This window comes from Taurulus bubalis (genome assembly GCF_910589615.1).
Source record: "Taurulus bubalis genome assembly, chromosome: 1".
In the NCBI taxonomy this organism is placed as follows: Eukaryota; Metazoa; Chordata; class Actinopteri; order Perciformes; family Cottidae; genus Taurulus; species Taurulus bubalis.
The window spans coordinates 31,506,955-31,532,094 of record NC_136589.1 but is presented as its reverse complement, the minus strand read 5'-3'; the positions used below and the strand labels follow the sequence as shown (position 1 = coordinate 31,532,094).

Here is a 25,140-nt window from a genome sequence, read left to right as displayed (position 1 = left end):
CAAAGGATAAGACTGGCTCATGACGATTTGCAGATACTTTGATTTCCCCCTCTACACGTACATTAAGAGCTTTTTTTGGGTTCAGTGTCTGCTCAAGAACACATGTACAACCGTTAAACCACCAACCTGACAATTATTAGCCAACCTGATCTACCAATTAAGCTAGAACCTTATTATCAAGTTGTCTTTGTCGCCAAAGCCTGAAACAGTCTTTGTTATTCAGAACTATTAAAATACATAAAAGAGTAAAGCATCAAAGCAAAAGCAATGTGAAAAAGAAACCACAACCCTGAGCATGCTCAGTGGCATGGGAATGTAGTTGCAAAGCTGTTTTACATTAAATTTCAAGAGCCATATTTATTATAATAAATGGATATGTCATCCTTTCATCGGTATGGCTCTTTTATGTGTGTTTAATAGATTTCAGATGACATTAGATATTCTTTATATAACCTAAGACAATTACTCATTAATTAAGGACAGGATTTTGGTTCCGGAAGCGTTCTGGTTTATCTTTGTAGTCCAAGTAGTATTGACCAATCAAGTTGGAGAAATCTTTGGTTGAACGCAAGTAAACAGTCTGGAGAGCAAATAAGTCGGAACACATAGACCGAAAAGTGTAATCCTCGGACCCCATTGGCTGTCGTCTGACTATGATTTAGTTTTTTTAATTTGTTCATAATTAGCTTATAAACTGGCTATATATGAGACAAACAGGTCAAACTCGACGTCTCTCAACTCCAACTCCGGTCTTGCGTCTGAGCAGCGCATGGTAGAGGAAGTCTGCTGGCTGGCGCCGGAGCCACAGAAAGAAAGTCTATTGCCCCCAGAGGCTTAGGTTCTGAGATGTATCATTTAATGAATCAATTAGAATATATTTATAAAGAGGTATCTTTTCTAATTGTCAAGGTTCTAATTGTCAAACCTCCTCCCTCCACACCTTCCTGACAACAGAAGCTGCTACCTTTTATCCCTTAATTTTCATGTTCGAATCACATTTCATACAAACTAGTTTGTTTGAGCATACTGAGTGCCAGATACAAAAATTACATGGCTGCAGTTGTGTGAAAAGACACCAAATACAGTAAATGTTTTGCTCTTTTATGTGTGCAAATAAATACGTCTGTGCTACAGGTGGCTCTCATTGTGACTGCAACGCGTGAGAAAATGTCTGTCTCTTTGTTTTGACTTGAGCATGACTGTTGAGTAAAAGATTATTCTGTATATGCAGCTTGTGTTTTTGCACTAGAAAAGTGATGAACAAATGTCAAAATCCATTTTCACATGAAGGTGCACTTACTGGTGTGTGAGAGCCAGGAGGCTGTCGAGGCTGGTATATCCTGCTGCTGCCAGAGTGTCTCTGTACCTCTCCAACCCAATGGACCGCAGCCACTCACATACCGACCACGCTGGCACACACACCTCTGGCAGGACTGACACACACACCTCTGAACCCACACCTGACTCCAGCATAGTCGCCGTGTGTCTGTAAAAACACAGAGAGCGAGAGGTTGGTGGTGGCAAAGTACTAAAATAGGACTGGGAAATCATAACTGAAGGAGCACCGTGTGCAAGTAATCATCTGGGTGAAAGTGTGTAAGCGTGAGTGTAGAATTAATGCTGAATAATATTAAATGGATATGTATTCTGTGTATTGGTCTGTGATTTATATGTACCTGTCTCCTCCTGTCCGGCGCAGAGTGCCAGGGTTACGGATGAGTTTATCCAGCATGTTGAGGATCTGGCTGAAGGTGGGTCTCTCGGCTCTCTCTCTCTCCCAGCAGTCCAACATGAGCTGGTGCAGCACCACAGGACAGTCCATGGGAGCAGGCAGGCGGTAGCCTTCTTCTATCGCTTTAATCACCTAAAGTAAGGTCAGGTGAAAGTTGTTTTCATTTTTTCTTTTCTTCCCAAAACTTGGATCCAGTTAAACAATTTCACTAATGCCAAACTGAAACCATACAAAACAAGAGAAGACTCTTAAACAGGCTGAGATTAAACGACTTTACTTTTATGATTCTATACACTGCACACTACACTTATTGTTATAGTATATTGTGTTTGCACTTGTGTATTGTATACAACAAATCATGATGGTTTGGTGAAGGGAATTATTAAATATATGCGGCAACAAACTTCAATCAAACCGCCACTTTAAAAAGCTACTGCCAGTTAAATTTGACAGAAAGAAAGCAAAACCTTTCACCGAAGATTTATTGCTTTTCTGTTGTCTTCCAACATCTTTCCAGAGCTGTCTCACCATCACATTTATTTTAATTGTTCACAGCTGTGAGCAGCGCCACTATTTCCTTTGTACATAACACGGAGGGACAATACTGTTCATCAGGGGCTTCCAACATCTGACACTGTGCGCCCCCCGATCAGACAGAACGGAGACCACTACGCCTTTTGAGTCTGAGTGGTGTCAAAAATAATATGTAAAAAGTTCATATTAATGGACTTTGTAACTCCTACAAATTTTCTTTGTGTATTCCTAATTTGGGGAAAACATGTTTTATGTTTTGGAAATACAATTTGGGAGCATTGGGGGATGTAAACAGAAATATGTATTGTTACCATGGAGTCAGTGAGTTAGTGTGTTTTATCCTATATTTGGTTTTCATTTTGGACCATTGCCATATATGTAATTGCCTCTATGGGCTGTGTGTCCCAGTCTCTGCTGCAGCTTTGAGTGCTGCTCAGCCACCATTTTGACTATGAAAATACATCATATTCAAAAATGCCTTCTTATGAAATAAGGAATTGGGTGACAGCTATGGAGTTATATTAGAAAATAAGTTGTATTTAGCTATATTTTCCCCTATATTTCACGAAAACACACCAGCTAAAAAAGACAGAAGAGCATCTCAGCGTGTACTAATTTACTCTGAAGAAAATGAAAGTAAAAAGGATGGATAGAGTGTTTAGAGAACAGCTTATGAGGAAAGTTTTCTACAACTACAACTGCGTGGCAGATGAAATCAATCATGTCTGAAGAATTCCATATGCCAGCCTGTCTTTTTGACCTACTCAAACTTAACAAGCTTTGATAGCAAAGTGATTGCAAATTTGAGCTGAAATAGGATTTGTGTCTGAGATCTGAAAACTATTCAGAATAACTGAATCACCCCTACATTTAAATGTAATGTGTGCTTGACTGAAGGATAACACTAAGCAGCATTTTCGAGTCAATTTTAATCAAGACTAAATATTCATCATCAAAACAATATATTGTGACTGAAGAACAAAATATTGGCTTGCTGCCCTTTCTGAGGATGAAGGCTAAAAAAAAAAAATCAATTTTCAAAATGGTGCAGAGGTCAAGCCTCTGGGTCAGCATTCAGTCCCTCACATAGAGGACAGATACTTTTCCTCCAGAAGTCCTCTCTGAAAATATCCTAAAGAAGTGGTAATTTATTTATCTGTTTAAATTTAGTTAATTTAAATCCAGTCAGTGGACTGTATGGAAGATAAAGTTTAATTTGACTTTGATTTATCACAGTTCATAAATTACATTTAAGATGGAAATTGACTGTAATGTTGCTCAACAGTTTTTTAGACGGAAAAGGAAGTTGACAAGGAGCTCAAGTTTTATTTTAATTTATCTTATCTATCTATTTTTGGTCATCTTCACGTCCAGTCATGATGACAGTGTACTCACCAACTTCATTGCCAAAATCTAGCTTCACGACAGAGTGCATGAGGGGCAACTACAAGAGCAATCCCACAGACAAGCTTTTAAGCAGCTTTTTGGAAATTAAAATGAAGATGAATCTTTCAGTTATTACTGAAATCAACATTTAGCTTTTAATATTCTGTGTTTGGTGATTTAGCTCACTCTTTTGTCTTTGAGGCAACTCGTAGACATAAAAATGACTCACATCCTGGTTGTTCATGTCCCAGTAGGGTCTCTCTCCGTAAGAAACCACCTCCCACATGACGATACCGTAACTCCACACATCGCTGGCTGTGGTGAACTTCCTGTAGGCGATGGCCTCTGGAGCCGTCCATCTGATGGGGATCTTCCCTCCAGGGGACAGATAAGTCCCAGTGACCTCCTAGAACAGCAGTACAAGTACATTTGTTTTAGTGAATAATAGCCATGTTTACACCAAAACATTCCCGGTCATTTTAATTCTAAAACTACTTTTCAAGGAACTAAAACACATTATGGAAACAATTCATCGAAAAATACTCTTGGAAAAAAATAAACCTTTACTACGACAAAGTATTTACTGATGCACATTGGATGTAATGAATGAAATGCAACTGAGAGTGTCTGTAAATCATCTGTGGAGTGTCTGATGCTCATCTATTTGTGCTTTAGAATGTAACTGCCGTAAGGCAATCAGAAAATAATGTTTGTTCCCTCATTCATAGCACTGCTGCTCTGTTTCTCTCTTCTACCTCCCACATCCACATCCAGTGTGCATGCATACGTTACTTCTGAGTGTCTTACTTACCCGTGTAGTGTAGGCCGCCTCTGGGTCGTCCTCCAGAACTCGACTCAGGCCAAAGTCAGACACCTTACACACCAGGTTGCTGTTGACCAGGATGTTTCGAGCTGCCAGGTCCCGGTGAACATAGCTCATGTCTGACAGGTTCTTCATACCTGAGGCGATGCCACGCAGCATGCCGACCAGCTGGATCACCGTGAACTGGCCGTCATGTTTCTGGGAAATTAGAATGATAGAGACAAGAGAACAGGTTAACATAGGCAACGACGACTAGCTGGGCAGTCATGAGAGAGTGCATGTTATAAAAAAATTATTTTGCTTTATAGTAGCAAATTTTGCTTTTAGTAGCATTTTTTTATAAATAAATGAATAATAAAAAGCAAAATGAAACTGTATAATCAAATGCTTGTACCCGAAGAAGAGCATCCAGGGATCCATTTTCCATGTATTCTGTGATGATCATCAATGGTTTACCTGGACAGGTAAGTTTAGAAATATTGAATTACAACGTGTACATAACCCATATACTACTACTACTACTACTACTACTACTACTACTACTACTACTACTACTACTACTTAGAGTTCACAGGTTCTGTCAACAACTCACATCTTGTCACCACACCCTCCAGCCTGATGATGTTCGGATGGTCAAACTGGCCCATGATGGAGGCCTCAGACAGGAAGTCCCTCCTCTGTTTGTCAGAGTATCCCGCCTTTAGACTCTTGATGGCCACGTAGATCTCCCTCTTACCCTGAACACGCAGCCGACCACTGCACACCTCCCCAAACTCTCCTACACACAAAGATCAAGCAGCAGTGTCAGCACCACGTAAGCATGTGTTTGTGTACGTGTTTGTGTGTGAGAGCTCTAATGCCAAGCTTACCCATGCCAATAACCCTCTCAATGTGAATACTGCTAACATCAATCTCCTTGGCAAACTCGTGGATAGCCTGATCGGGGTCTTCGTAGGTGAACGGGTCCACGTAGATTTTAACTCCTGCCATAAAAGAGATGCGGGAGAGGAGAGGAAGCGAGGGAGGAGAAAGAGGGATGCAGAGGAGGGTACGAAATATGAGTTGTGTAACTGCTGCTGTATATGTTATGTAAATTTCTTTGGCAGTATGTGTGTAAGATGTGTGAAGGTGGATCTAAGAGAAAAAGAGCATCCACCCGTCTCTCGTTTTTTAAATATTTTTTAACAGCACAAGTACCTGGGTTAAGATGTTTCTCCTCCTCTGAGTCCTGCTTTGTTTTACTGTACTTGCTCCTCCTGATGAGACATAAGAAGTGATGGACATTTAACACATAATCATAGAAAAGACACTTAAGTCTGTCAAATAATACCTGGAACATTTTTTTTCATTTGTCACATGCTTTTGTTGTGACTTTTACAGTTAAGAGAACTGACAAAAGTTTTTTTCACACGCACACACACACACAATATTATTTTTTCCCAGTAGCGCTATGCATTTATTGGGTTTTCCGGATTTGCTACAAGAGAAAGAGCGATGACAATGAGAACAGAGAGCAACGGGCTGCAGGAAAGACAGAGCGAGCAGATAAAAGCATTCAAGGGAGAGAGGGAGGAGGGGCGATGCCTCAGATAGCGAAAGATAAAAGGTGTTTTCCATTAAACAAAGAAACTGTCAAAAACACCTTTGTGAGTGAGCAGGTGTGTGTGTGTGTGTGTGTGTGTGTGTATGTGTGTGTGTGTGTGTGTGTGTGTGTGTGTGTGTGTGTGTGTGTTTGTGTGTTTGTGGGCACTTGCACATGCTTGTGTGTGTGAAACTGACACACAAGCTGTGCTGCTAAAGAGACAGTAATGACAAGTCAGGGACAAAGGGATTATCACTGTCTCCACTCTAATCCCCTTTAAAAGCTCCAGGTAACACACACACACATTATTTAGCCACACACTGGCAGGGGAGTTGTGTGTGTTGTTTGTGTGCATTGTGGTAGTTTGGTCCAAAGTAGTAGTTAAGGTAGAGACAGCACTCATGTTGACGTCAGTGATGCACTGATGGGAAAACTTCAAACCAACCTATAGGTGTGCATGCATGCCTGTATGGATGCCTGTATGTGTGTGTGTGTGTGTGTGTGTGTGTGTGTGTGTGTGTGTGTGTGTGTGTGTGTGTGTGTGTGTGTGAGTGCGTACCTGCGGCTAATGATGAAGACAGCTGCCGATATCAGCAGTAAAATTCCAACCCCACTGACAGACAGCAGCAAGAAGGCTGAGTTAACTCCTTCTCCAATCAGGGGGAAGGGATCTAACAGGGAAGCACACAAAGGTCATAAACCAGAAAGTTGTAAGCTTCGTCAAACTAAACTCTGGTGCATCCTGTAAAACTCCTAAACATTATTGTCACAATACCTGAATTGGTGGCGAATTCAAACGAGGTGCTGAACTCTCCGTATCCAGCAGCTGTGCGAGCACGCACATGGAACACGTACACAGTGAGGGGGTTGAGACCTGTGACATCGACGCTCCGAGAGAAGGTCCTCATTATGCGGTAGGACCTCTCTTTTTGATCCTGATTAGACGGGACAAAAAGAGGGGCCTCTTTTCAATGCTTGACTGCAAATCCCTCGTCAACATCAGTGAAATACAAACAGCGTGCCAGAATATTGGCATTCCAGACAGCTGCCTTAGCTGCATTAACCTGCAGACGCCTCACCTTTTCATAGAACTTGACCTCGTATTCTAGGATAACCCCGTTGGGTCGATCCGGCTGTTGCCACGACAACGACAAACTGTGCCTGGTGACATCGGTGGCTAAGATGGACGACACCGGAGAGGGAGCTGAGAAGGAGAGAGAGATGGGCAGGTGTGATGAGGGGGAAATAGTCTAATTTTGTGGAATGATATTCTGTATATTCTATGATGCTGCTAATAAGATAACATTTATAATAGTGTCACAGCCCAGAATACAGTTATAAAGACATGTCCCATTGACCTAGTGCACCTCAGAACTGACCTAAATCTCAAGCCTGCTCATATAATATAGGGCCATATGGTGGTGCAGGTTGGACTTGACAAATCCCAGTCAGTTCTCATGCTGTGCACACAAAGTTATTTCCCCGGGGCTCCTGGAACTAAGCAGGTGTGGTGTTTTCTAAATGCCATTGTAAAGACTTAAAGCAATGACAGTTGAGATGTAACAGCATGCAAAAAAAAGCACACACTGAAAACTAATGGAGAGCATTTGTGAGGAGCACCACACACCAGCTGACATCTTCACAACTTAAATGAAACACGCCATGAAATCTGGGTGATTTTTCACACACTTCCGTCGTCAAGAGCAGACTAGGAAACCCTGCCATCGCGCTAATGCTGTTCTGAGTTTACGGTGTTTCATTTACTTATTCCTCGAATCTATAATTCCCAACACGCTCTTCCTATTTGTATTTAAGTCAGTGATTTACATTTCCCAGAATGCTTTCTGACATCCTCTTTAGAACACCCCCTGTAATTAATTCAGCTGTTTTTCGGTGTAGGAGGACAGAGTAATAACTATGGCAACTATGACAGCGATAGTAAGAGCAAGAGTTTTCAGTTGAGAAGAAGCAAGAAAAGTGTCTTGTGGCTTCATTAGCGTTGACACTGTTGTTCATGGAGAAGTAGTACATTTGCAATATATGGTATTTTCATACAGTATTAGAATATGGCCATGGCTTTTATGTGCTTCAAATTTTATGTAAATTATAGCAAATATATTTAAATGCATGACAGCTTTTCAAATCTAATTTCGTCCGTTTTCTCTTCATTAATGTATTTGAAATGTTCAATTTATAATTTAGTCACTATCTCAAAATGTATTTTAGGTCAGAAACAAAGACATGGCTGAAACACTCTTAAGATGCATTAAAATTATTATTTTATTATTAATTAAAATTATTATTATTATTATTATTATTAATAAAAAATATTATTATTCAAAATGTATTTCCTCAATCATTTTGAATGCAAAAATACATCCCCAATAGCTGTTTTCAGCAGTGTTTAGGGTGGAGAGTCGTTTTAGCATGCAAGTATGTAGTTCCATACAAAGGATGTTCATAACATGCTTCCACAGTTTCAAACATTACCCATGGGGCTTTGCTTCCCTAGAGGCATGCAGTGAACAGCAGTTGGTACTGTGCTGACCCACTTACGGACAACATCTATAAGCACATTTTGTGTTGCTGCAATAATCTGAAAAACAGATCATGTATCACACTCACCAGCTTGGTTGGTAGTGACAGTGACAGACACACTCTGGGCTGCCCCTGCACCGCTGGCGTGGGAGACCCCGTTGCGTGCATGGACGATGAAGGTGTAGTGTGTGTGGGCCCTGAGCTCGCTCACCACCACCCTGGTGGTCTTCAGGTCGGTTTGATCGGGAGAAAAGACCACATCGGAGCCACAAGGCAGGCAGAGCTGAGAACTGGAGATGGAGCCTGAGCCGAGTCTCGGGTAGTCTCCAGGTACTGGTCTGCTCTGGTAGACACCTCTCCCTGACTGGACTTCAGATCCCAGAATCCCCTGGTCGGACTGCATTTCCTGGCCACTGTGCTGAGCCTCAGGCTGGGAGGTGCTGTGATTCCTGAGGAGAGTTTTACTGCTAGTGTGACTATGGCTCGCTGTTTGACAAATGAGACACTCAAGACTGTAGCTGGTGTCACTTCGTCCTCCCAGCCGGCGAGGGGGGCCCCACTCCAAGACCACCGAGGTCTCGTTCACCACGGAGATGAGCTGCTGTGGGGATGACGGTGGCTCTGAGAATGAATAAAACCAACCAAGTTTACATTCATTCTATCTGCACATAACTGGGGAGAGAGTATACAGACTGTGTGTGGGGGGGGAGCTGTTGGCACAAGATGGAATGTAGACATCTGGCATCACACTGAAAACCATACTGTTCAGAGATGTTTTTGATGGCTGGTGTTTTCTTCTGCGGTATTCCTTTTTTGTGTGTCTTGTGTCTGAGGGACAGGCTGTGTGTGTGTGTGTGTGTGTGTGTGTGTGTGTGTGTGTGTGTGTGTGTGTGTGTGTGTGTGTGTGTGTGTGTGTGTGTGTGTGTGTGTGTGTGTGTGTGCGTGTGTGTGTTTTAATTTTTCCCAGGCCAAGGAAACCATGTGCTGTATATAGGCATAATTAAGTTTATGACACACAGACCAAGGTCTCCAAGTCTGTAACACAGGATCTACTCAGAGACTTGGAGAGAGACACAGAGAGAGAAAGGCAGAGCGAGAGGACATTTATTCACTTCTCAATGTCTTTACTTTCAGACAGGATGTAGAAAGTGACTTAGTCATAAGTAATGTGATCATGAAACAGGGGTGGCATTCAGACAAGTGTGTGTATCCCTCTGTTTGGTAGAGATAGAGATGTTGGAAGACAATGCGTTTATTTGCAAGCAATGCTCACACATATTGTCTGTGTTTTTACTTATTAGTCTTACTAGTGTGTGTGTGTGTGTGTGTGTGTGTGTGTGTGTGTGTGTGTGTGTGTGTGTGTGTGTGTGTGTGTGTGTGTGTGTGTGTGTGTTCTTACGGGTGCAGGCCATGGAGGGAGGGTCGCTGTCAGCGCGGAAGAATACAGAGTGGCAGTCACAGACAGTCGCCCCGTCTCTTAGTGAGTGGCTGTGTGGAGGACACTTCGAGCATCCTGCATCTGAAGACTTGGCCTTGTAAAAACCAACAGAGCAGGCTGCAGAGGAACAGACAAAGACAGATTTAAGACTACGCTATCATAACACTGCTTAGCCAGATACACCAGCATCAGAAAATGTCAATAACAACATGTCACATTGATGCAAACTTGTTTAAAAGAAAAAGTCACAGTTTTACTTTACTTTACCTGTATTTTATTCTCAGCTATCATATGCACATGGGCAACAAAAAAAATGTTTGCCTGAGCTGAAATGATTATCAGCAGTAAATAAATGAACAACAGTTTGAATGATTTATTCATTGTTCAAGTAGAAATACCAAACACATTTTGTAGTTGCAGCTCATGAAAAGTAGATATTTGATATTGTTGATTGTCGTATCTGAAAGTGAACTAAATACTGTACGTTTTGGACTGTTTGTTGGACAAAGAACATTAGCTGTTTACTTTTTATGGAACAAATGGTTAAACAGGTCAGCTGACCCATGACCCTTGATACAGTCTTTGTTGTCTTCCATATTGACACCTTCAAGATATAGTAGATATAGCATGAAGGGGATAAGCACGATGATTTATTTTATCTTTGATAAGCAAAGAAAGAAACACCAAAAGAGCACTCACTGATCAGCTCCCACTCACAGAAACCAGAAACACTGAACATCAAACTGAATACATCAAAACTAAAACGCCAGCACAAATATTACTGACATTTAAATATATGGAGGAGAAACAGAGAAAGAGAAAGAGACAGAGGGGGGAGGATGAAGCGAAATCTTCTCTCTGTATACCAAGGAATTCATGCATTGACAGAACAACAATGCAACAAATGAGTGCCTAATTATACCGCTTGACATCCACTGGTGAAGCAAAAGAGATGGCAAAGCATGGCTGGTTAGAGACATTTTTCTCTCTTTAAATTCAGTTCATTTGTTACCACTGGAATCATTTTTTCAACACCTTCTTTTTCATCATCACACCCTATTCACTGTACTTCCTCAATCCCACCATCTTTCCCAGTTCACTCATTTATTTTTCCAACCCTTTCACATTTCCAAGGGAGATGAAAACATCCCAGTGGGAGTGGATAGGAATGTGGGAATGATGTGTGTGCGTGTATGTGTGTGTTTGAGTGTCTCAGAGTGCTTTATGACACTCTCATCAGTAGATGAGAGGGAGGAAGTCTCCTCTGTAATCTACTCACACCGACAAACCTGCCCCATCTGCGTGAGCCACCATAGATTTGCTCTTTCACACACTCAGTTGCCCTCCCTTTTACATTTTTCACAACCTCCCTCATTCGCTCCCTGCGCACTTCCTTCTCGACCTCTACTTATCTGTCTTTGTATCTCTGATAACCCTCACTCCTGCTGCATCTCTGCATATCCCTCTTTTGAAGTCCACTCGCAGCATTTATGGCTGGATATTGATACCAATTCAAATTAGACTGCACACACGGCTGAACGCTATAAAGTCGAAACCTGTAAATTCATAAACATATTTACAGCTGATGAGGCTGGCTTTCATCTGGTTAATGACTTATCATAATGTGTCAGCTGATATAATCAAATGTGAGATAAAACTAAGCATTATCACTCTCCTGCTGCACATTCCTTTGTTTTTAATCATCAATGTGGGTAAGTAAGCTATGGATGGGAAAGGGAGGGAATTAAAGGGAGAAAGACACAGAAAAGTATTTGACCTCCTAAGGACTTAAGGGTTGATTATAGACCTAAACAAGACTCTGCCGGGGGGGGGGGGTAGCATGCTGCCTTTGTCTCTGTCCCACCCAATCCTCTATCCTTGTCTCCAACACAGAGGACAGACTGAAGGAGGAAGAGAAAGAAAGGAGGAAGAATTGGAAGCCATAAACTTCCTTCAGCACCCTCACATGTCTTTATTCTCTCTGTTGTGTGTCGGCTTTTGTGTCCTTTTTAGCGCTGGTTTCGACGAGGGGGGGTGAGCGCTGCTGACCTGGAATAAGAGCTCATGAGAGTGTCATTAACCCGACATTAACCCTACGCTACCGAGGTCCGTGCAGAAGCTGAGCTCGACCAATAAACTGGGAGGGATTTGGACAAACGCACATAGCGATAAGATAAGGTGAATGAACATGTCCACATTGTGCCTGTTAGCAGCAGAGCACTGCAATCAGCTTTTTGTCTGCTTGTGAGCACGAGAAAGTGACAGCATGTAAAGGATGGAGGGAAGGTTGACTGGGACACACAGGGAGATAAATAGACTGACAAGGAGCGAGAAATAAAGAGGTGAATATAGAAAAAGAGAGCAAGCGAAGAGGAGGGAGTGAAGCGGAGGGGAAGGTGCCCTTTGATTACTATCAGCATTGTCGGCATTTGCATATGCATTCATCTGCTACCTAAAATGCAAATGCAGCTCACATGAAATCCAACTAAGAGCCTTGTCGGCACACTGTATGTGGTGGGTGTGTATGTGTATTCTCCTTGACCCCATGTTATCTGTCATCATCCCTTGTTCTTTCCCAGCAGAGGGGTGTAGATGGAGGAAGTACCCCCGACCGCTCCAGTGTGACACCTGTCCCTGTGATGGATGGAGGGAGGGACCGATTGACGGATGGATGGACGGATTGATAGACTGTCACGGAAGAAGGAGGGATGCTATTAATCACAGGGTTCATGCCCTGTTAATTAAAACCCACAGAAAATGCTGGAGATAAGATGTGATTCTTATCTTTTTCCTACTGTATGTCTTCATTGAGAGAACAGCCAGCTTCCCTTGAAACTCACATTCCTACACAGCTTGGCATCACAATTCATCTCATATCTTACATGGGCACCAGCCACTCATATATCACTCTGCGTTTAAAACCTTAGGAATGTGCTCAGGGGAAGCCACAGCTTTAAGTTTGCCCATATTTAAACACTCACAAAAACTGGTGGTTTGAGGAGAAATGTGTATGGATTTGTCTGTGCCTGCCCAAAGCCAACAGTGAGAACATTAGCATGTGAAAAGGGCTCTGCAACAATACCCCCCGACACAGAACACCCCCCGCCACCAGCAGTAGCACCCCCCACACCGTGGAGTTGGAGAAGAGAAATGAGGGATAATGAGAGCAAGACAGAGAGACAGCGAGGGAGAGCGGGGCTTGTTCCGATGCCAGAGAACTACAGACGGACTGGTGGAGCTGGCAAACCTCCGCTCCATTAGGAACAACCTGGGAAAAGGAGACAATAGAACGCACACAGAGACACGCACACACTGATTGTGACGGTGGAATGCAAACCATTCCCCCCACCTGGGTTTCGTTTGCTTCAGACATTTACTTGTGCCATTTCTTTGCCTGCTTTGTCACCTGCATACACACATATGTACAGACACGCACACACGTCCTCCCTCTCTGTTTGCCCCACCACACTCTAGGCATTTCTGGGCAGCCCTCCAAACTGTGAGTATATGGGAGGGAGGGCTTTGTTTGGCAGAAAATCAGAGATACAGTACCCACACATTTACACGGGTGCACACACACACACAAACACACACACAAATCAGCAATCCAACAGGACCACAGTCCAGAAATGCGATGCAATAATTAGAGGGACTGAATACAGCGATTACGCACTCTTTTTATCATCCGCTCACACTTTCTTTCTGTCATCTCTCTTTGAGTGTGGCTTTCTTTCTCTCTGACGCTCTCTTCTCCCTCTTTTCATCCCTCTCGCTGAAAATGCTTTCTGCTGTTGACGAGACACCGCAGGTGCGTTGGAAAGAAGCACAACCATGAAATCTCTCTGGATGCAGGGAACACACACACACATACAGAGCAACAGTCCAACCCTCCCAGGCGGTGAGCAGAATCAGACGACAGAAGAAGGAGGCCAGCTCAGAGACAGTGAAACAAAAAGCAGAAGGCTCCTCTTTCATTCCGCCTCTCCGGCCGTTCACATTTCAAATTCTCTCTGTTGTTTCTCTCCTCTTGTCTCTCCTCCCTCGTTTCTGATCCTCCCAGACGGATCGCAGCTGTCAAACTTTTGACGTCTTCATCTACCTCGGTCATGACCCTGCACTCTGTAGCTAAACTCTCTCTGTATGTATGTGTGTGTGTGTGTGTGTGTGTGTGTGTGTGTGTGTGTGTGTGTGTGTGTGTGTGTGTGTGTGTGTGTGTGTGTGTGGGTGTGTGTGTGTGTGTGTGTGTGTGTGTGTGTGTGTGTGTGTGTGTGTGTGACTGTCAGTCAGAGTTTTTGACGTCTTCATCAGGCTCAGTCATGACCTCGGTCTTAACCACGGGTTTAGAAAAGAAGGGGAGTTCCCTCTCTCTTGTGTTTCTCTCCTGGTCCCCTTTGCACCCGCTGATGAACCCCCAGCGGGGGAGGGGCGGCCCTGTATTGATTGCTGTCAGTGGCCTTCTTTCAATCCACCTCTCGCCCCATTCAACGTCTAATCCCTTCTTCCTCTCCAGAGCTTGTCCTCTCTTCCTCTCCATCCTTTATCGTCTACAGTGAAAATGCACTTTTCACATTTCACCACATTAGTTAAGTCTAGTCTTGTTTCAGTTGAATTCAACAGGACTTTTTGGGAATGCTAAAATGCATTAGAGAAGCAAAAACACAGGCAGAGACTGCACATATCTACACAGAAGCAAACTGTGGTTGTTACACCAGCCCTGGCACTTAGCATAATTTAAATAAATTTAAATAAGTAATGCCAAATTTTGCTGGAAATAAATGTAAGTTATATGATGTATTCTACTACACTACATGAGTTTTTCTAGAATTTGAGGTATATCATGGGTGGTATAGTAGGAATAGTTTGAAGTTTGGGGAAATACATTTCATCTTTTATGAAAAGAGTTAGATGAGAAGAATGATGCCACTGTCATATCTGTCTCTTAAATGTGAAACCAGGGGAAGGTTAGATTAGCAAAAAGACTGGAAACAAGGCGAGACAGCTGGCCCGGCTTTGCTTAATTAAATAACTCACTAATAAACATATAATATCGAATGTGTTTCATACGTACAAAAACAAAGTGAAGAAACAACAAGTTGCTGTTATAAGGGGTGTTATAGACAGGACTGTTTCTCGGCCCAGATGCTGTGATTTCTTCAATCTTTTCATGAAAGCAAATGACTAGTTCAAAATGTTGCTTGGTATCTATTTGGTGCATAAAGTGAGGCTATACATGATTTATTCTTCTCTCACTCAGCTTCTGTCTGTGCCTGTGTCTGTGTCTGCTACACTGACTGAGTGAAGGCTCGCGAGTCTCGAAGATCCAGAAACTATTCGACAGATCATCTAAATCTCCTCTCAAAACTCGATGCCTTGTCCCTCCATCTCGCTCTGCCCTGCACCCTCCTCTCTTTCTCTCTGCGAATTTCAAATTTAAAATGGAAGAGGTGTTAAGGCGTCCATCCAATACTGCAGGGTCAGAGTTTTCGCTGAGCAGCATTCGGTATTCATCCAGACTTTGATAGATTTCCACTGAGGCAGCTGAGCCCGGCCAACAAGCTGACAGGGAGCGAGAGTGGGGAGACAGAGAAGAGAGCCGCAGATAGATAGATGGCACTTCACATCTGCTGGAGGTTCAACAGAGTCAAGGGGCTCTCCTAAATCTAGTTGAGGAGGAACATCTTTCAGCCTTCAGGGACCACCCCACAAACCTCCTCCTCTTTTCAGAGCGAACAAATGGGGCGAGCGGACTAAAGGTTTTAAAGAACATTTGTCACACACAATTTTGGCTACAGCTCTTCTTATTGCACATTTTTTCCCCCCTGTCTTTAACACCAACTGGCACTGACCGCATTGCTCTCTTTATGTCCATCTTTTAGCCTTTCTCTCTCTCAGCGCCTCTTCTTTTCTCTTTGAGTTATGGGTCTGTTTGTTATACAATTAGCCTGCTGGGATAGGCTTCATAAATAAAACGGAGGCCGCAGATCAGTGAGTCGCTCTCTGTTGTCTCTATTGGTCCCCGTGCATCTGCGTGTGCGTGTGCGTGTGTGTGTGTGTGTGTGTGTGTGTGTGTGTGTGTGTGTGTGTGTGTGGGAACATCTCGTGCGTCCGTTGTGTATGAGACTGAATAAGGGGAGTGAAGCCATGTTGTAAAAGTGTCTCCACTAAGTCTGCTGTCCCCCGCTCACCCAGCTTTCTCACACAAACACGCACATTTAGTTGTCTTCACTATCACAACAACTCATTTCTAAACATCACACGTCATCAACGCCACATCTATGTTGGTGAGAGGTGTGTGGTGTGAACAGCTTGCATATTTGTTAAAGTTCAGACCAGATTTGTAAGTGATAGAATGACATCTTAGTCCAGATGGCTGTTGTTATGTCAGGACACCTCACACTGAGACCTGAAAGCATCTACTTATCATTGCGGGAATAAAAAGTAAAACAAAACCTATTTACTTCTCGGATTTGTTAAAAGATATGGGATGCTCATTATATTGAGGATATTGTATTTGCATGGCCTAACAACATATTTAAACAGATGGGGGCTACTTTTCAAAATAATCTGAAAGTAGAGTCTACAGCTAAATGTTATCCAGTTTTTTGACGAAACAATTGTAACATTTGTTATTACTATCTCCTACAACCTGAACAGATGACAATTTTAAAGGAACAGTTTGACATTTTGAGAAATATGATACAAACTATTCTCAGGACTGTGAGAAAAGAGGCTGCAGTCAGAATACAGTTAGCTTAGCTCAAAGACTGGAAATGGCTAGCCTACCCTTAACCTAAAACTCACTTACATTAAATGGTGCATAGCAATAAAGCATGTTGCAATGGTAGAATAAACAAACAAACAAATTAAGAGCATGTTAAAATAGGTCTGTTATTAAAGTGTCAAGTGTATATTTAAAGTGAAGAGATGATTAGCATTATTAATCATCTCATCTAAGTCTGCAAGAACACAAATAACTGGATTTCCCAAACTAAAAAAAACTAAAAAACCATATCTTCCAAAAATACAAATGCCAATTCCATTGACATATGTTTTACCATTCAAAAAGGACGGAGATAATTCTAGAAATAAAAACATGTATTGCAAATTGTAGCATAGTCTTTTTCAAATCTATCTGCAAACTACTTTTGCCCTGAAGAAATTTGTAAAAGGTGAAAACAACCTCCAACATTCATTGGTTGTGGTGTCGTAGAATATACGTCCAAACATGTACTAGCTCCTTTAAGAAGACAACTATTCTAAAAATAATCTTTGGAAAAACTATCCAACCAATAATCAAGAAGGTTTTAATTACTACACAAACCACATCTCTGTCACTGTGTTCTATTGTTAGCGAATAGCTTGTTAACTAGAACACTAATCATTGTTACTCGTAGGCACATGGGTCTAAGAGGTAGCAACACAAGAGGAGTGGAGAGCTCTGAGTCAAAAATGGATCAGTTAGACCGCAACAAAAAACAAACAACACATTTTGGGAGAGCGTCACTTACCTTTACATGTGCCGCCCTTCTCTTGATATCCTGGGTTGCAGAGACATCCACCAATAGGAACCAACCACTCTCCATCAGCACCACAGTACATTTTAGGCTCCTCTCTCTCTTCTGATTGGTTGACACAAGACCCCCTGACCTCCACTAAGGAAGACGTATCGGCCCCGGTAACGGTGTCGGGAAACGTTGCCAGGTTACGAATGGTGAGCGGACAGGTTTTGTAGAAAACTCTGACAGAAACCAAAGCGATGCAGGCGCCAACATCCTGAAAGGCCAGGTAGAAACCCTTCCGGGTCACGACCTTCACGTCTCGCACCTCAGTATTAAGTTTCATGATGCGGTCGCCAACGTCCACCTGGATGGAAAGAGAATGGAGCTGCATTAATTAAATGCAGTAAACTGTGTCATCCCTTATTAATTCAATTTGCTTGTGCAACTTAAAGTGGGAGTTGCTGTTGGACCATGGCTGATCTTCACTTTTTCAGCATTTGGCTCTCAGCCAGATTGACTTATATTGACTGCAAAGAAGGTAAAAGAAGCAGTAATGCCAACAATGCCAAAATCAGAAGTAATTTTTGTGGGGTCGAGGCAAAAGCAGCCAGCCGGCATTTCTAGGACGGCAGAATGGACATCCAAGATAAAAGTGCTTGTAAAACAAATACAAAATTACTGCTAAGTGCTGCATGTTTTTTTTTTTATTTTCGAGATAAGAGCAAATTAAAGTGAGTGGAGGAGGGAAGATAAAGAACTCAAAGTCTGACTCAGTTGTTCAGTGTTACCTGGGTGAAGCTCTCGTCTGCTGCCACAGTGTCCACCTTAATGAAGCTGCTCTCTTTGATGTAGCTCTCTCTGTCTTCGTTAGACTCGTGGTAGTAGAGATTGAATGTCTCCTACAAGACAAAAGGGATAGAAATAAAGTGAGACTGAGGCATCTATTTATCATCATCAGCGCTCATCTTTTCTCTTAATATGATAATGAGTCAAAGGGAGGGTTGTGCTTGAATAACCAGCAGCTGTAATATATAATAAAGCACCATTAGCAGCGGCCTGTCCATCTACTAATTAGCATAAAAGTGAACAAGTTAAAGAAGTAAAGTATTTAACGTGAATCCTTGACGTCATCTGATTTTGCTACAACTTTCTACTGCGCATAAACCATGCAATGATCATCATGCTCTGTCAAGATATTGCAAGTGTGTTTTCTGGTACCTTGCAGGTGCCGGTGACCCCTGGCAAGCTATTACAGTCTCTCAGGGTGAACTTGACTTCAACGTAGACCCGCTGAGCGCCAGACCGAGGGATCCAGTCAGTCCTCAACCAGTTGTTTTGATTGGGCTCTAAGACATTGCACACCTGGTATGTTCTGATAGGTATGTTCTTCTCATCCATTATACTCACCTCTTCCCACTGCAAGCAAAACATAGATGCAAATGCATTATTACACATGTGAATTTGCCTTGATCCCATTTAAGCTCCTTAATATAGTGTATACTTAACTTTAAAGGCCACCACTTTAAAACATGTTCCATTAATATCAGCTAACAAGTAGCAATGGGAAGTGATGTGTTGTCAAAAAAAAGAAAACCTGGGATACAATACATACAGATGTTGTGGAGAGGACAGGAATGTGGAGGCAGCTTGTATTTAAAAGGTTGCTGACTCCAAAGTTTCAGTTGTCAGAGTTTCTGACAAGTACTTAAGTGCACCAACAGGTAAGGAGGCTAAAAGAAACAGTCCCTGGTGGCAGCTGCAAATGATGATGCAATTTTGTCAAAAAGTAAACAAGGCTAAATGTTAACAATGATTTTTAGTCTCTAAAAGGTGTTTTTCATTCTGCACTGGCATGAACTGAAACCTACGGCATAACGTGTGTTTCACTCTAGAGTTCACTGCACTCTTACAGAAGCTATTGCCATAAAAACATGCTCCCTGTGGAGTACGTATTGTGTTTTTCTCACCATTTGAGGACATATTTGACGTCACAAATACAGAAAAACAGGTTAAACTAAATTTCAGATGCTGGGGCACGTTTGAAAACGTTCCTTCTTGCATCAATATTCTGCAGTGAACGGTGGTTGAGATTTGTTGCGACTCCAAGGTTTTTAAAGGCGCATTTCCATACAAGAGAAGCATGCTCAACCTTCACTGCCCCATCCATCTCAATACAGCTGACTATTTGCCTTGTACTGTGACCCTTCAAATGACCGCTTAGCCTCCCAACTCCAAATTGGCTTTGTATTGCCACTGAATAATAATCTGCTCTAGTGAGAGCTGTATACACACTAAACGTGCCGTGTCGAAAGAAAGAAAAAGAACGGAGAGTCAGAGAAAGACAGAATATGTGTGTGTGTGTTGGGAGGAGGGAGTCTGTGTTTGAGTGTGAATAATTGAGCCTGATCGATATGTCATCAGGACTGATCCTATTGGCCGATATTGGTTTATTACAAATATACTAATGAATTCAAATTGGTATATATGTTGGCAGAAACTGCAGTGCAGTACATTTTTATTTGCATGTACATTCTCCTCCAATGAATCGCCACCTTAACGTGGTGGAGGAGTTTGAGTGGCTCAGTGATCCTGGGAGCTATGTTGTCCGGGGCATCAGCCCCTGGTAGGGTCTCCCAAGGCAAACAGGTCTCGGGGGAGAGCCCAGACAAAGAGCGGTTCAAAAAACCTCGATGAATAGCAGCCCACGGTCTGAAGCTACCTCGCCCGGACAAGGGAAACCGGGGCACCCTCCCGGAGCCAGACCCAGGAGGGGAGCTCGTCAGCGAGCGTCTGGTGGCCGGGCTTTCGCCCATGGGGCCCGGTCGGGCTCAGCCCGAAGAAACAGCATGGAGCAGCAGTCACCCTGTGGACCCACCACCCGCGGGGAGAATTATCGGGGTCGGGTGCTATGCAGACCGGGCAGCGGGCCAGGCAGGAGACCTGGGCGAGCCGATCGCCGGCGGCATAGACTAGCTCTAGGGACGTGGAACATCACCTCGCTAGCGGGGAAAGAGCCAGAGCTGGTGCAGGAGGTGGAGCGGTAACAGCTAGATATAGTTGGGCTCACCTCCACGCACAGCATGGGCTCTGGAACCAAGCTCCTGGAGAAGGGTTGGACTTTGTCCTTTTCTGGAGTTTCCCATTGTGAGAGGCGCCGGGCGGGAATGGGGATACTCACGAGCCCCCGGCTGAGCGCCGCTATGTTGGAGTTTTCCCCGGAGAACGAGAGGGTCGCCTCCCTGCGCCTACGGGTTGCGGGGAGTAAGGCTCTGACTGTTGTTTGTGCTGCCGACTCCATAGTTCTCCTGGGAGACTTCAACGCTCACGTGGGCAATGACAGAGAAACCTGGCGGGGCGTGATTGGGAGGAACAGCTTGCCCGATCTGAACCCGAATGGTATTTTGTTGTTGGACTTCTGTACTAGCCACAGTTTGTCCATAACAAACACCATGTTCGAACATAAGGTGGCTCATAAGTGTACCTGGTACCAGAACACCTTAGGCCGTAGATCAATGATCGACTTTGTAATCGTATCAACTGATCTGTCACCCGAGTGTGACAGATCAGAGTGTCTTGGACACTCGGGTGAAGAGAGGAGCAGAGCTGTCAACTGATCACCACCTGGTGGTGAGTTGGATCAGATGGCGGGGGAGTTAGCTAGAAAGACCAGGCAAGCCCAAACGTGTAGTGAGGGTGAACTGGGAACGTCTGGTGGAGGATCCTGTCCGGGAGGTCTTCAACTCCCACCTCCGGAAGAACTTCTCACAAATCCCGAGGGAGGCTGGGGACATGGAACCCGAATGGACCATGTTCAAAGCCTCTATTGTGGACGCGGCTGCTCGGAGCTGTGGCCGGAAGGTCATCGGTGCCTGTCGTGGCGGCAACCCGAGAACCCGGTGGTGGACACCGGGGGTGAGGGAAGCCGTCAAACTGAAGAAGGAGGCCTTTCGGGCCTGGCTGGCCCAGGGGTCTCCTGAAGCAGCTGACGGGTACCGGCAGGCCAGAAGGGCTGCAGCTGCGATGGTCGCGGATGCTAAAACTCGGGCATGGGAGGAGTTCAGGGAGGCCATGGAGAAGGACTTTCGGTTGGCCTCAAGGAAGTTCTGGCAAACCATCCGACGGCTCAGGAAGGGAAAGCAGGGGCTACCCCAGGCTGTTCTCAGCGGGGGGGGGGGGGGGGGGGGGGGGGAACTGCTGACCCGGACTGGGGACATCGTCGGGCGGTGGAAAGAGCACTTTGAGGAACTCCTAAACCCGGCCAACATGTCCCCCGGAGAGCGGGCAGCGCCGGAAGACTTTGGGGTGGTTTCACCCATATCCCTGGCAGAGGTCGCTAAGGTAGTCAAAAAGCTCCTTGGTGGCAAGGCGCCAGGGGTGGATGAGATCCGCCCTGAGATGCTGAAAGTGCTGGACATTGTTGGGCTGTCTTGGTTGACACGTCTTTTCAGTGTTGCATGGGGGTCGGGAACAGTGCCCATGGACTGGAATACCGGGGTGGTGGTTCCCATCTTCAAGAAGCGGGACCGGAGAGTGTGCTCAAACTATCGTGGCATCACACTGCTCAGCCTCCCGGGAAAAGCTTATGGCAGGGTGCTGGAAAGGAGGCTCCGACCGCTTGTCGAACCTCAGATTCAAGACGAGCAGTGCGGATTCCGTGCCGGTCGTGGAACAGTGGACCAGCTCTTTACCCTTGCAAGACTACTGGAGGTTCCTGGGAGTTTGCCCAACCAGTCTACATGTGCTTTGTAGACTTGGAGAAGGCTTTCGACCGGGTCCCTCAGGGTTTTTGTGGGGGGTGCTGCGGGAGTATGGGGTGCCAGACCCGTTGGCACGGGCCATCTGGTCTCTGTACGCCTGCAGTAGGAGCTGTGTTCGTATCCTCGGTAATAAGTCAGACACGTTCTCGGTGGGTGTTGACCTCCGCCAGGGCTGCCCTTTATCACCGGTCCTGTTCGTGACCTTCATGGACAGGATATCTAGGCGCAGCCAAGGGGCGGAGAGGATCCGGTTCGGGAGTCTCGGGATCGCCTCTTTGCTGTTCGCGGATGATGTGGTCCTGTTTGCCTCCTCGGACCGTGACCTCCAGCATTCACTGGGGCGTTTTGCAGCCGAGTGTGAAGCGGCAGGGATGAGAGTTAGCGCCTCCAAATCTGAGGCCATGGTGCTCTGCCGGAAACCGGTAGATTGCTCTCTCCAGGTGGGGACAAACTGCCTACCCCAAGCGAAGGAGTTCAAGTATCTCGGGGACTTGTTCACGAGTGAGGGTAAGGTGGAACGGGAGATCGACAGACGGATCGGTGCGGCTGCAGCAGTAAAACAGGCGCTGTACCGGTCCGTCTTGGAGTCGAGTCGCTGCTCCTTCGTGTCGAAAGGAGTCAGCTGAGGTGGTTCGGGCATCTAGTCAGGATGCCTCCTGGACGCCTCCCATTAGAGGTTTTCCAGGCACGTCCAACTGGTAGGAGACCCCGGGGAAGACCGAGGTCACGCTTGAGGGATTATATCTCCCGGCTGGCCTTGGAACGCCTTGGGATCCCCCAGAATGAGCTGGAAAGTGTTGCGGGTGAGAGGGAAGCCTGGGTCGGCCTGCTTAACCTGCTGCCACCGCGACCCGACCCTGGATAAGCGGCTGATAATGGATGGATGGATAGATGGATGTACATGTGACCTAAACTTTGCGTAAATCAAGTTCATTATTTACGTTTTTTAATTGATTTATTCCGAATTTTTCATTTCCATTGAGGTTTACTGTTGAGCAAATCATTTTGGACAATTAAGTTTAATGTTTAAACATTAGTTTATGATATCATTATCTGTTTTGTATTATCAAATTATCAGAAACATTATCAGCCTCACATTTCAAGCATTGGTCCGACTGGAACTGTGCACTCCTACAGTATATGCACATAAGAGTGTATGCTCATATCTTTGTGTGCTGTCGTGTGTTTACGTGTGAGAGTCTTTGCAGTGCATGTGTTTATTAGGATGAGCTGTGGAAAAAAAAAACTCTCATGGGGTATGATGCCTCCTTGTCTTGGTTCTTTTGTCAGCAGACAGAATTCACAGCTGTCAGAGAAAGGAAAAAAAGCTTTGCCTCAACCATAGAGATGGTGTTTTGTGTGCGTGTGTGTTAGCTGAGGGATGTGGAAAGGGGGGAGGGGGGGCTGTAATCAAAAGCTCAGTGCCTGCAGACCAGGACCCCGTCAATCAAGCAGCATGTGTTAGAATGAGAGCATGGTGAGTGAAGAAATGAGTGTCAAGTTCACCAATAACTAAACCATCAAAGTGGGAGAGACACTGAGCAAAAGGGAGTTAGAGAGGAAGAAGATGGACATTGATGGATCGCAAACAACAAAAAGTACAAAAAGATGAGGATGCAATACAAAATAGATATCTGCAGGATTCATCCTGGCAACTGCATGGTAGTAAAAAATCCTAAAAAATGACACCCACAACCAAGCTGGTTTATGCCTTTTCATGTGCCAAACACGACGCCAGCTATCTCATATTAGCACTTATAGGCTTGGTGAACAACAGCACATTTCAAAATCTGTGGGATGATTATTTACAGTTTCCAGACCAAGTGTGTACAAGTGTGTGTGAGTGAGTGTGGTTGTGAACAGTGTATCTGTAAAAAAGCTCCCACTCACCCCTCCCTCGGAAGGACTGGCAGCCCATTTCAGCTCTCCTGGCACTGTCCTGGTATCCAGCAGGGTCACTAAAATGCACATTTACACATGCAAGTGGTTTAAGGGCAAACAGCCGACATTGCTGGAAAAATGTAAAAATGTAAAATGTAATTCTTCAGCAGTGGGAAATAAGTTGAATTTATTTTGCAATTGGGAGACTTAACCACACCACACTACACCCTAAATAAAGTATAAGGACTACACCTGGAGTACATATAGAAATGATCATGAAATATCTTGATTTGCTATGTATGTTTGTTAATTCCAATTACCGTGTGTATTATATTATAACAGATACATCAATATAATTTCTAATTGTAATATTGATTTAATGGCTTCAACTCTTATGTATGCATAAAGAAACAACAACCTGATGTGAGTTTAAAGGTGCTACATTTGAATAAATGAATAAAGGCCTATATGTTTCACACTTATCTGGACACCACTACGCTGTGCGCTGACCATATCATGTGAAAATATAAGAGGCAAAAGATTTTCGTGACCGTACTGAGAAGACATAACATGCAGCTGAACAACTTGGAGGCAAAACTCCGCGAGAAACCAGGAATTTCTTTAAACTAAAAATAAAATGTCCCCTAATCCAACTTTTTATGCATTTTCGCCCTGCTCTTAACCTTCCAGGACGCGGACGGAGCGCACGCAGCTGTCTCCCAGCGGCAGGAGCGGACAACACGAACGTGTCACACACGCACACATATACGCGCGCGCTCGCGCACGCGGTCAGACGATTCCCTCTTCACTCACCTTCGTTGGGTTGATAAATCCTCGTCCTCGAACTTGAAACTAGTGGTAAAATCCAGACGAACGTGGAATATATTCGCCATAAATGTGCAGCCATGTGTGCCGAGTGACAGCGTGTGTGTTGCCCGTTGGCTCCGCGCGCGAGCTGAAGCGGCTCCAT

The 25,140-nt window shown here is 44.4% G+C and overlaps 1 protein-coding gene across 1 annotated transcript in view; it reads right to left on the bottom strand.

Annotated features, from left to right (window-relative positions):
• Positions 1-25,140, bottom strand: part of LOC306736564 (ephrin type-A receptor 4-A-like) — a gene marked incomplete at both ends in the record, with an annotated part of 25,344 nt that extends 204 nt beyond the window's left edge. The window contains 18 exons of the mRNA XM_079218210.1: positions 1,301-1,486; positions 1,677-1,864; positions 3,882-4,058; positions 4,464-4,673; positions 4,870-4,931; positions 5,068-5,253; positions 5,345-5,458; positions 5,673-5,731; positions 6,617-6,728; positions 6,833-6,992; positions 7,137-7,261; positions 8,683-9,216; positions 9,995-10,150; positions 17,542-17,896; positions 18,321-18,431; positions 18,751-18,948; positions 24,180-24,247; positions 24,984-25,140. Coding sequence (XP_079074336.1) covers positions 1,301-1,486; positions 1,677-1,864; positions 3,882-4,058; positions 4,464-4,673; positions 4,870-4,931; positions 5,068-5,253; positions 5,345-5,458; positions 5,673-5,731; positions 6,617-6,728; positions 6,833-6,992; positions 7,137-7,261; positions 8,683-9,216; positions 9,995-10,150; positions 17,542-17,896; positions 18,321-18,431; positions 18,751-18,948; positions 24,180-24,247; positions 24,984-25,140 — 3,158 coding nt within the window. The remainder of the gene's footprint in view (positions 1-1,300; positions 1,487-1,676; positions 1,865-3,881; positions 4,059-4,463; positions 4,674-4,869; positions 4,932-5,067; positions 5,254-5,344; positions 5,459-5,672; positions 5,732-6,616; positions 6,729-6,832; positions 6,993-7,136; positions 7,262-8,682; positions 9,217-9,994; positions 10,151-17,541; positions 17,897-18,320; positions 18,432-18,750; positions 18,949-24,179; positions 24,248-24,983) is intronic.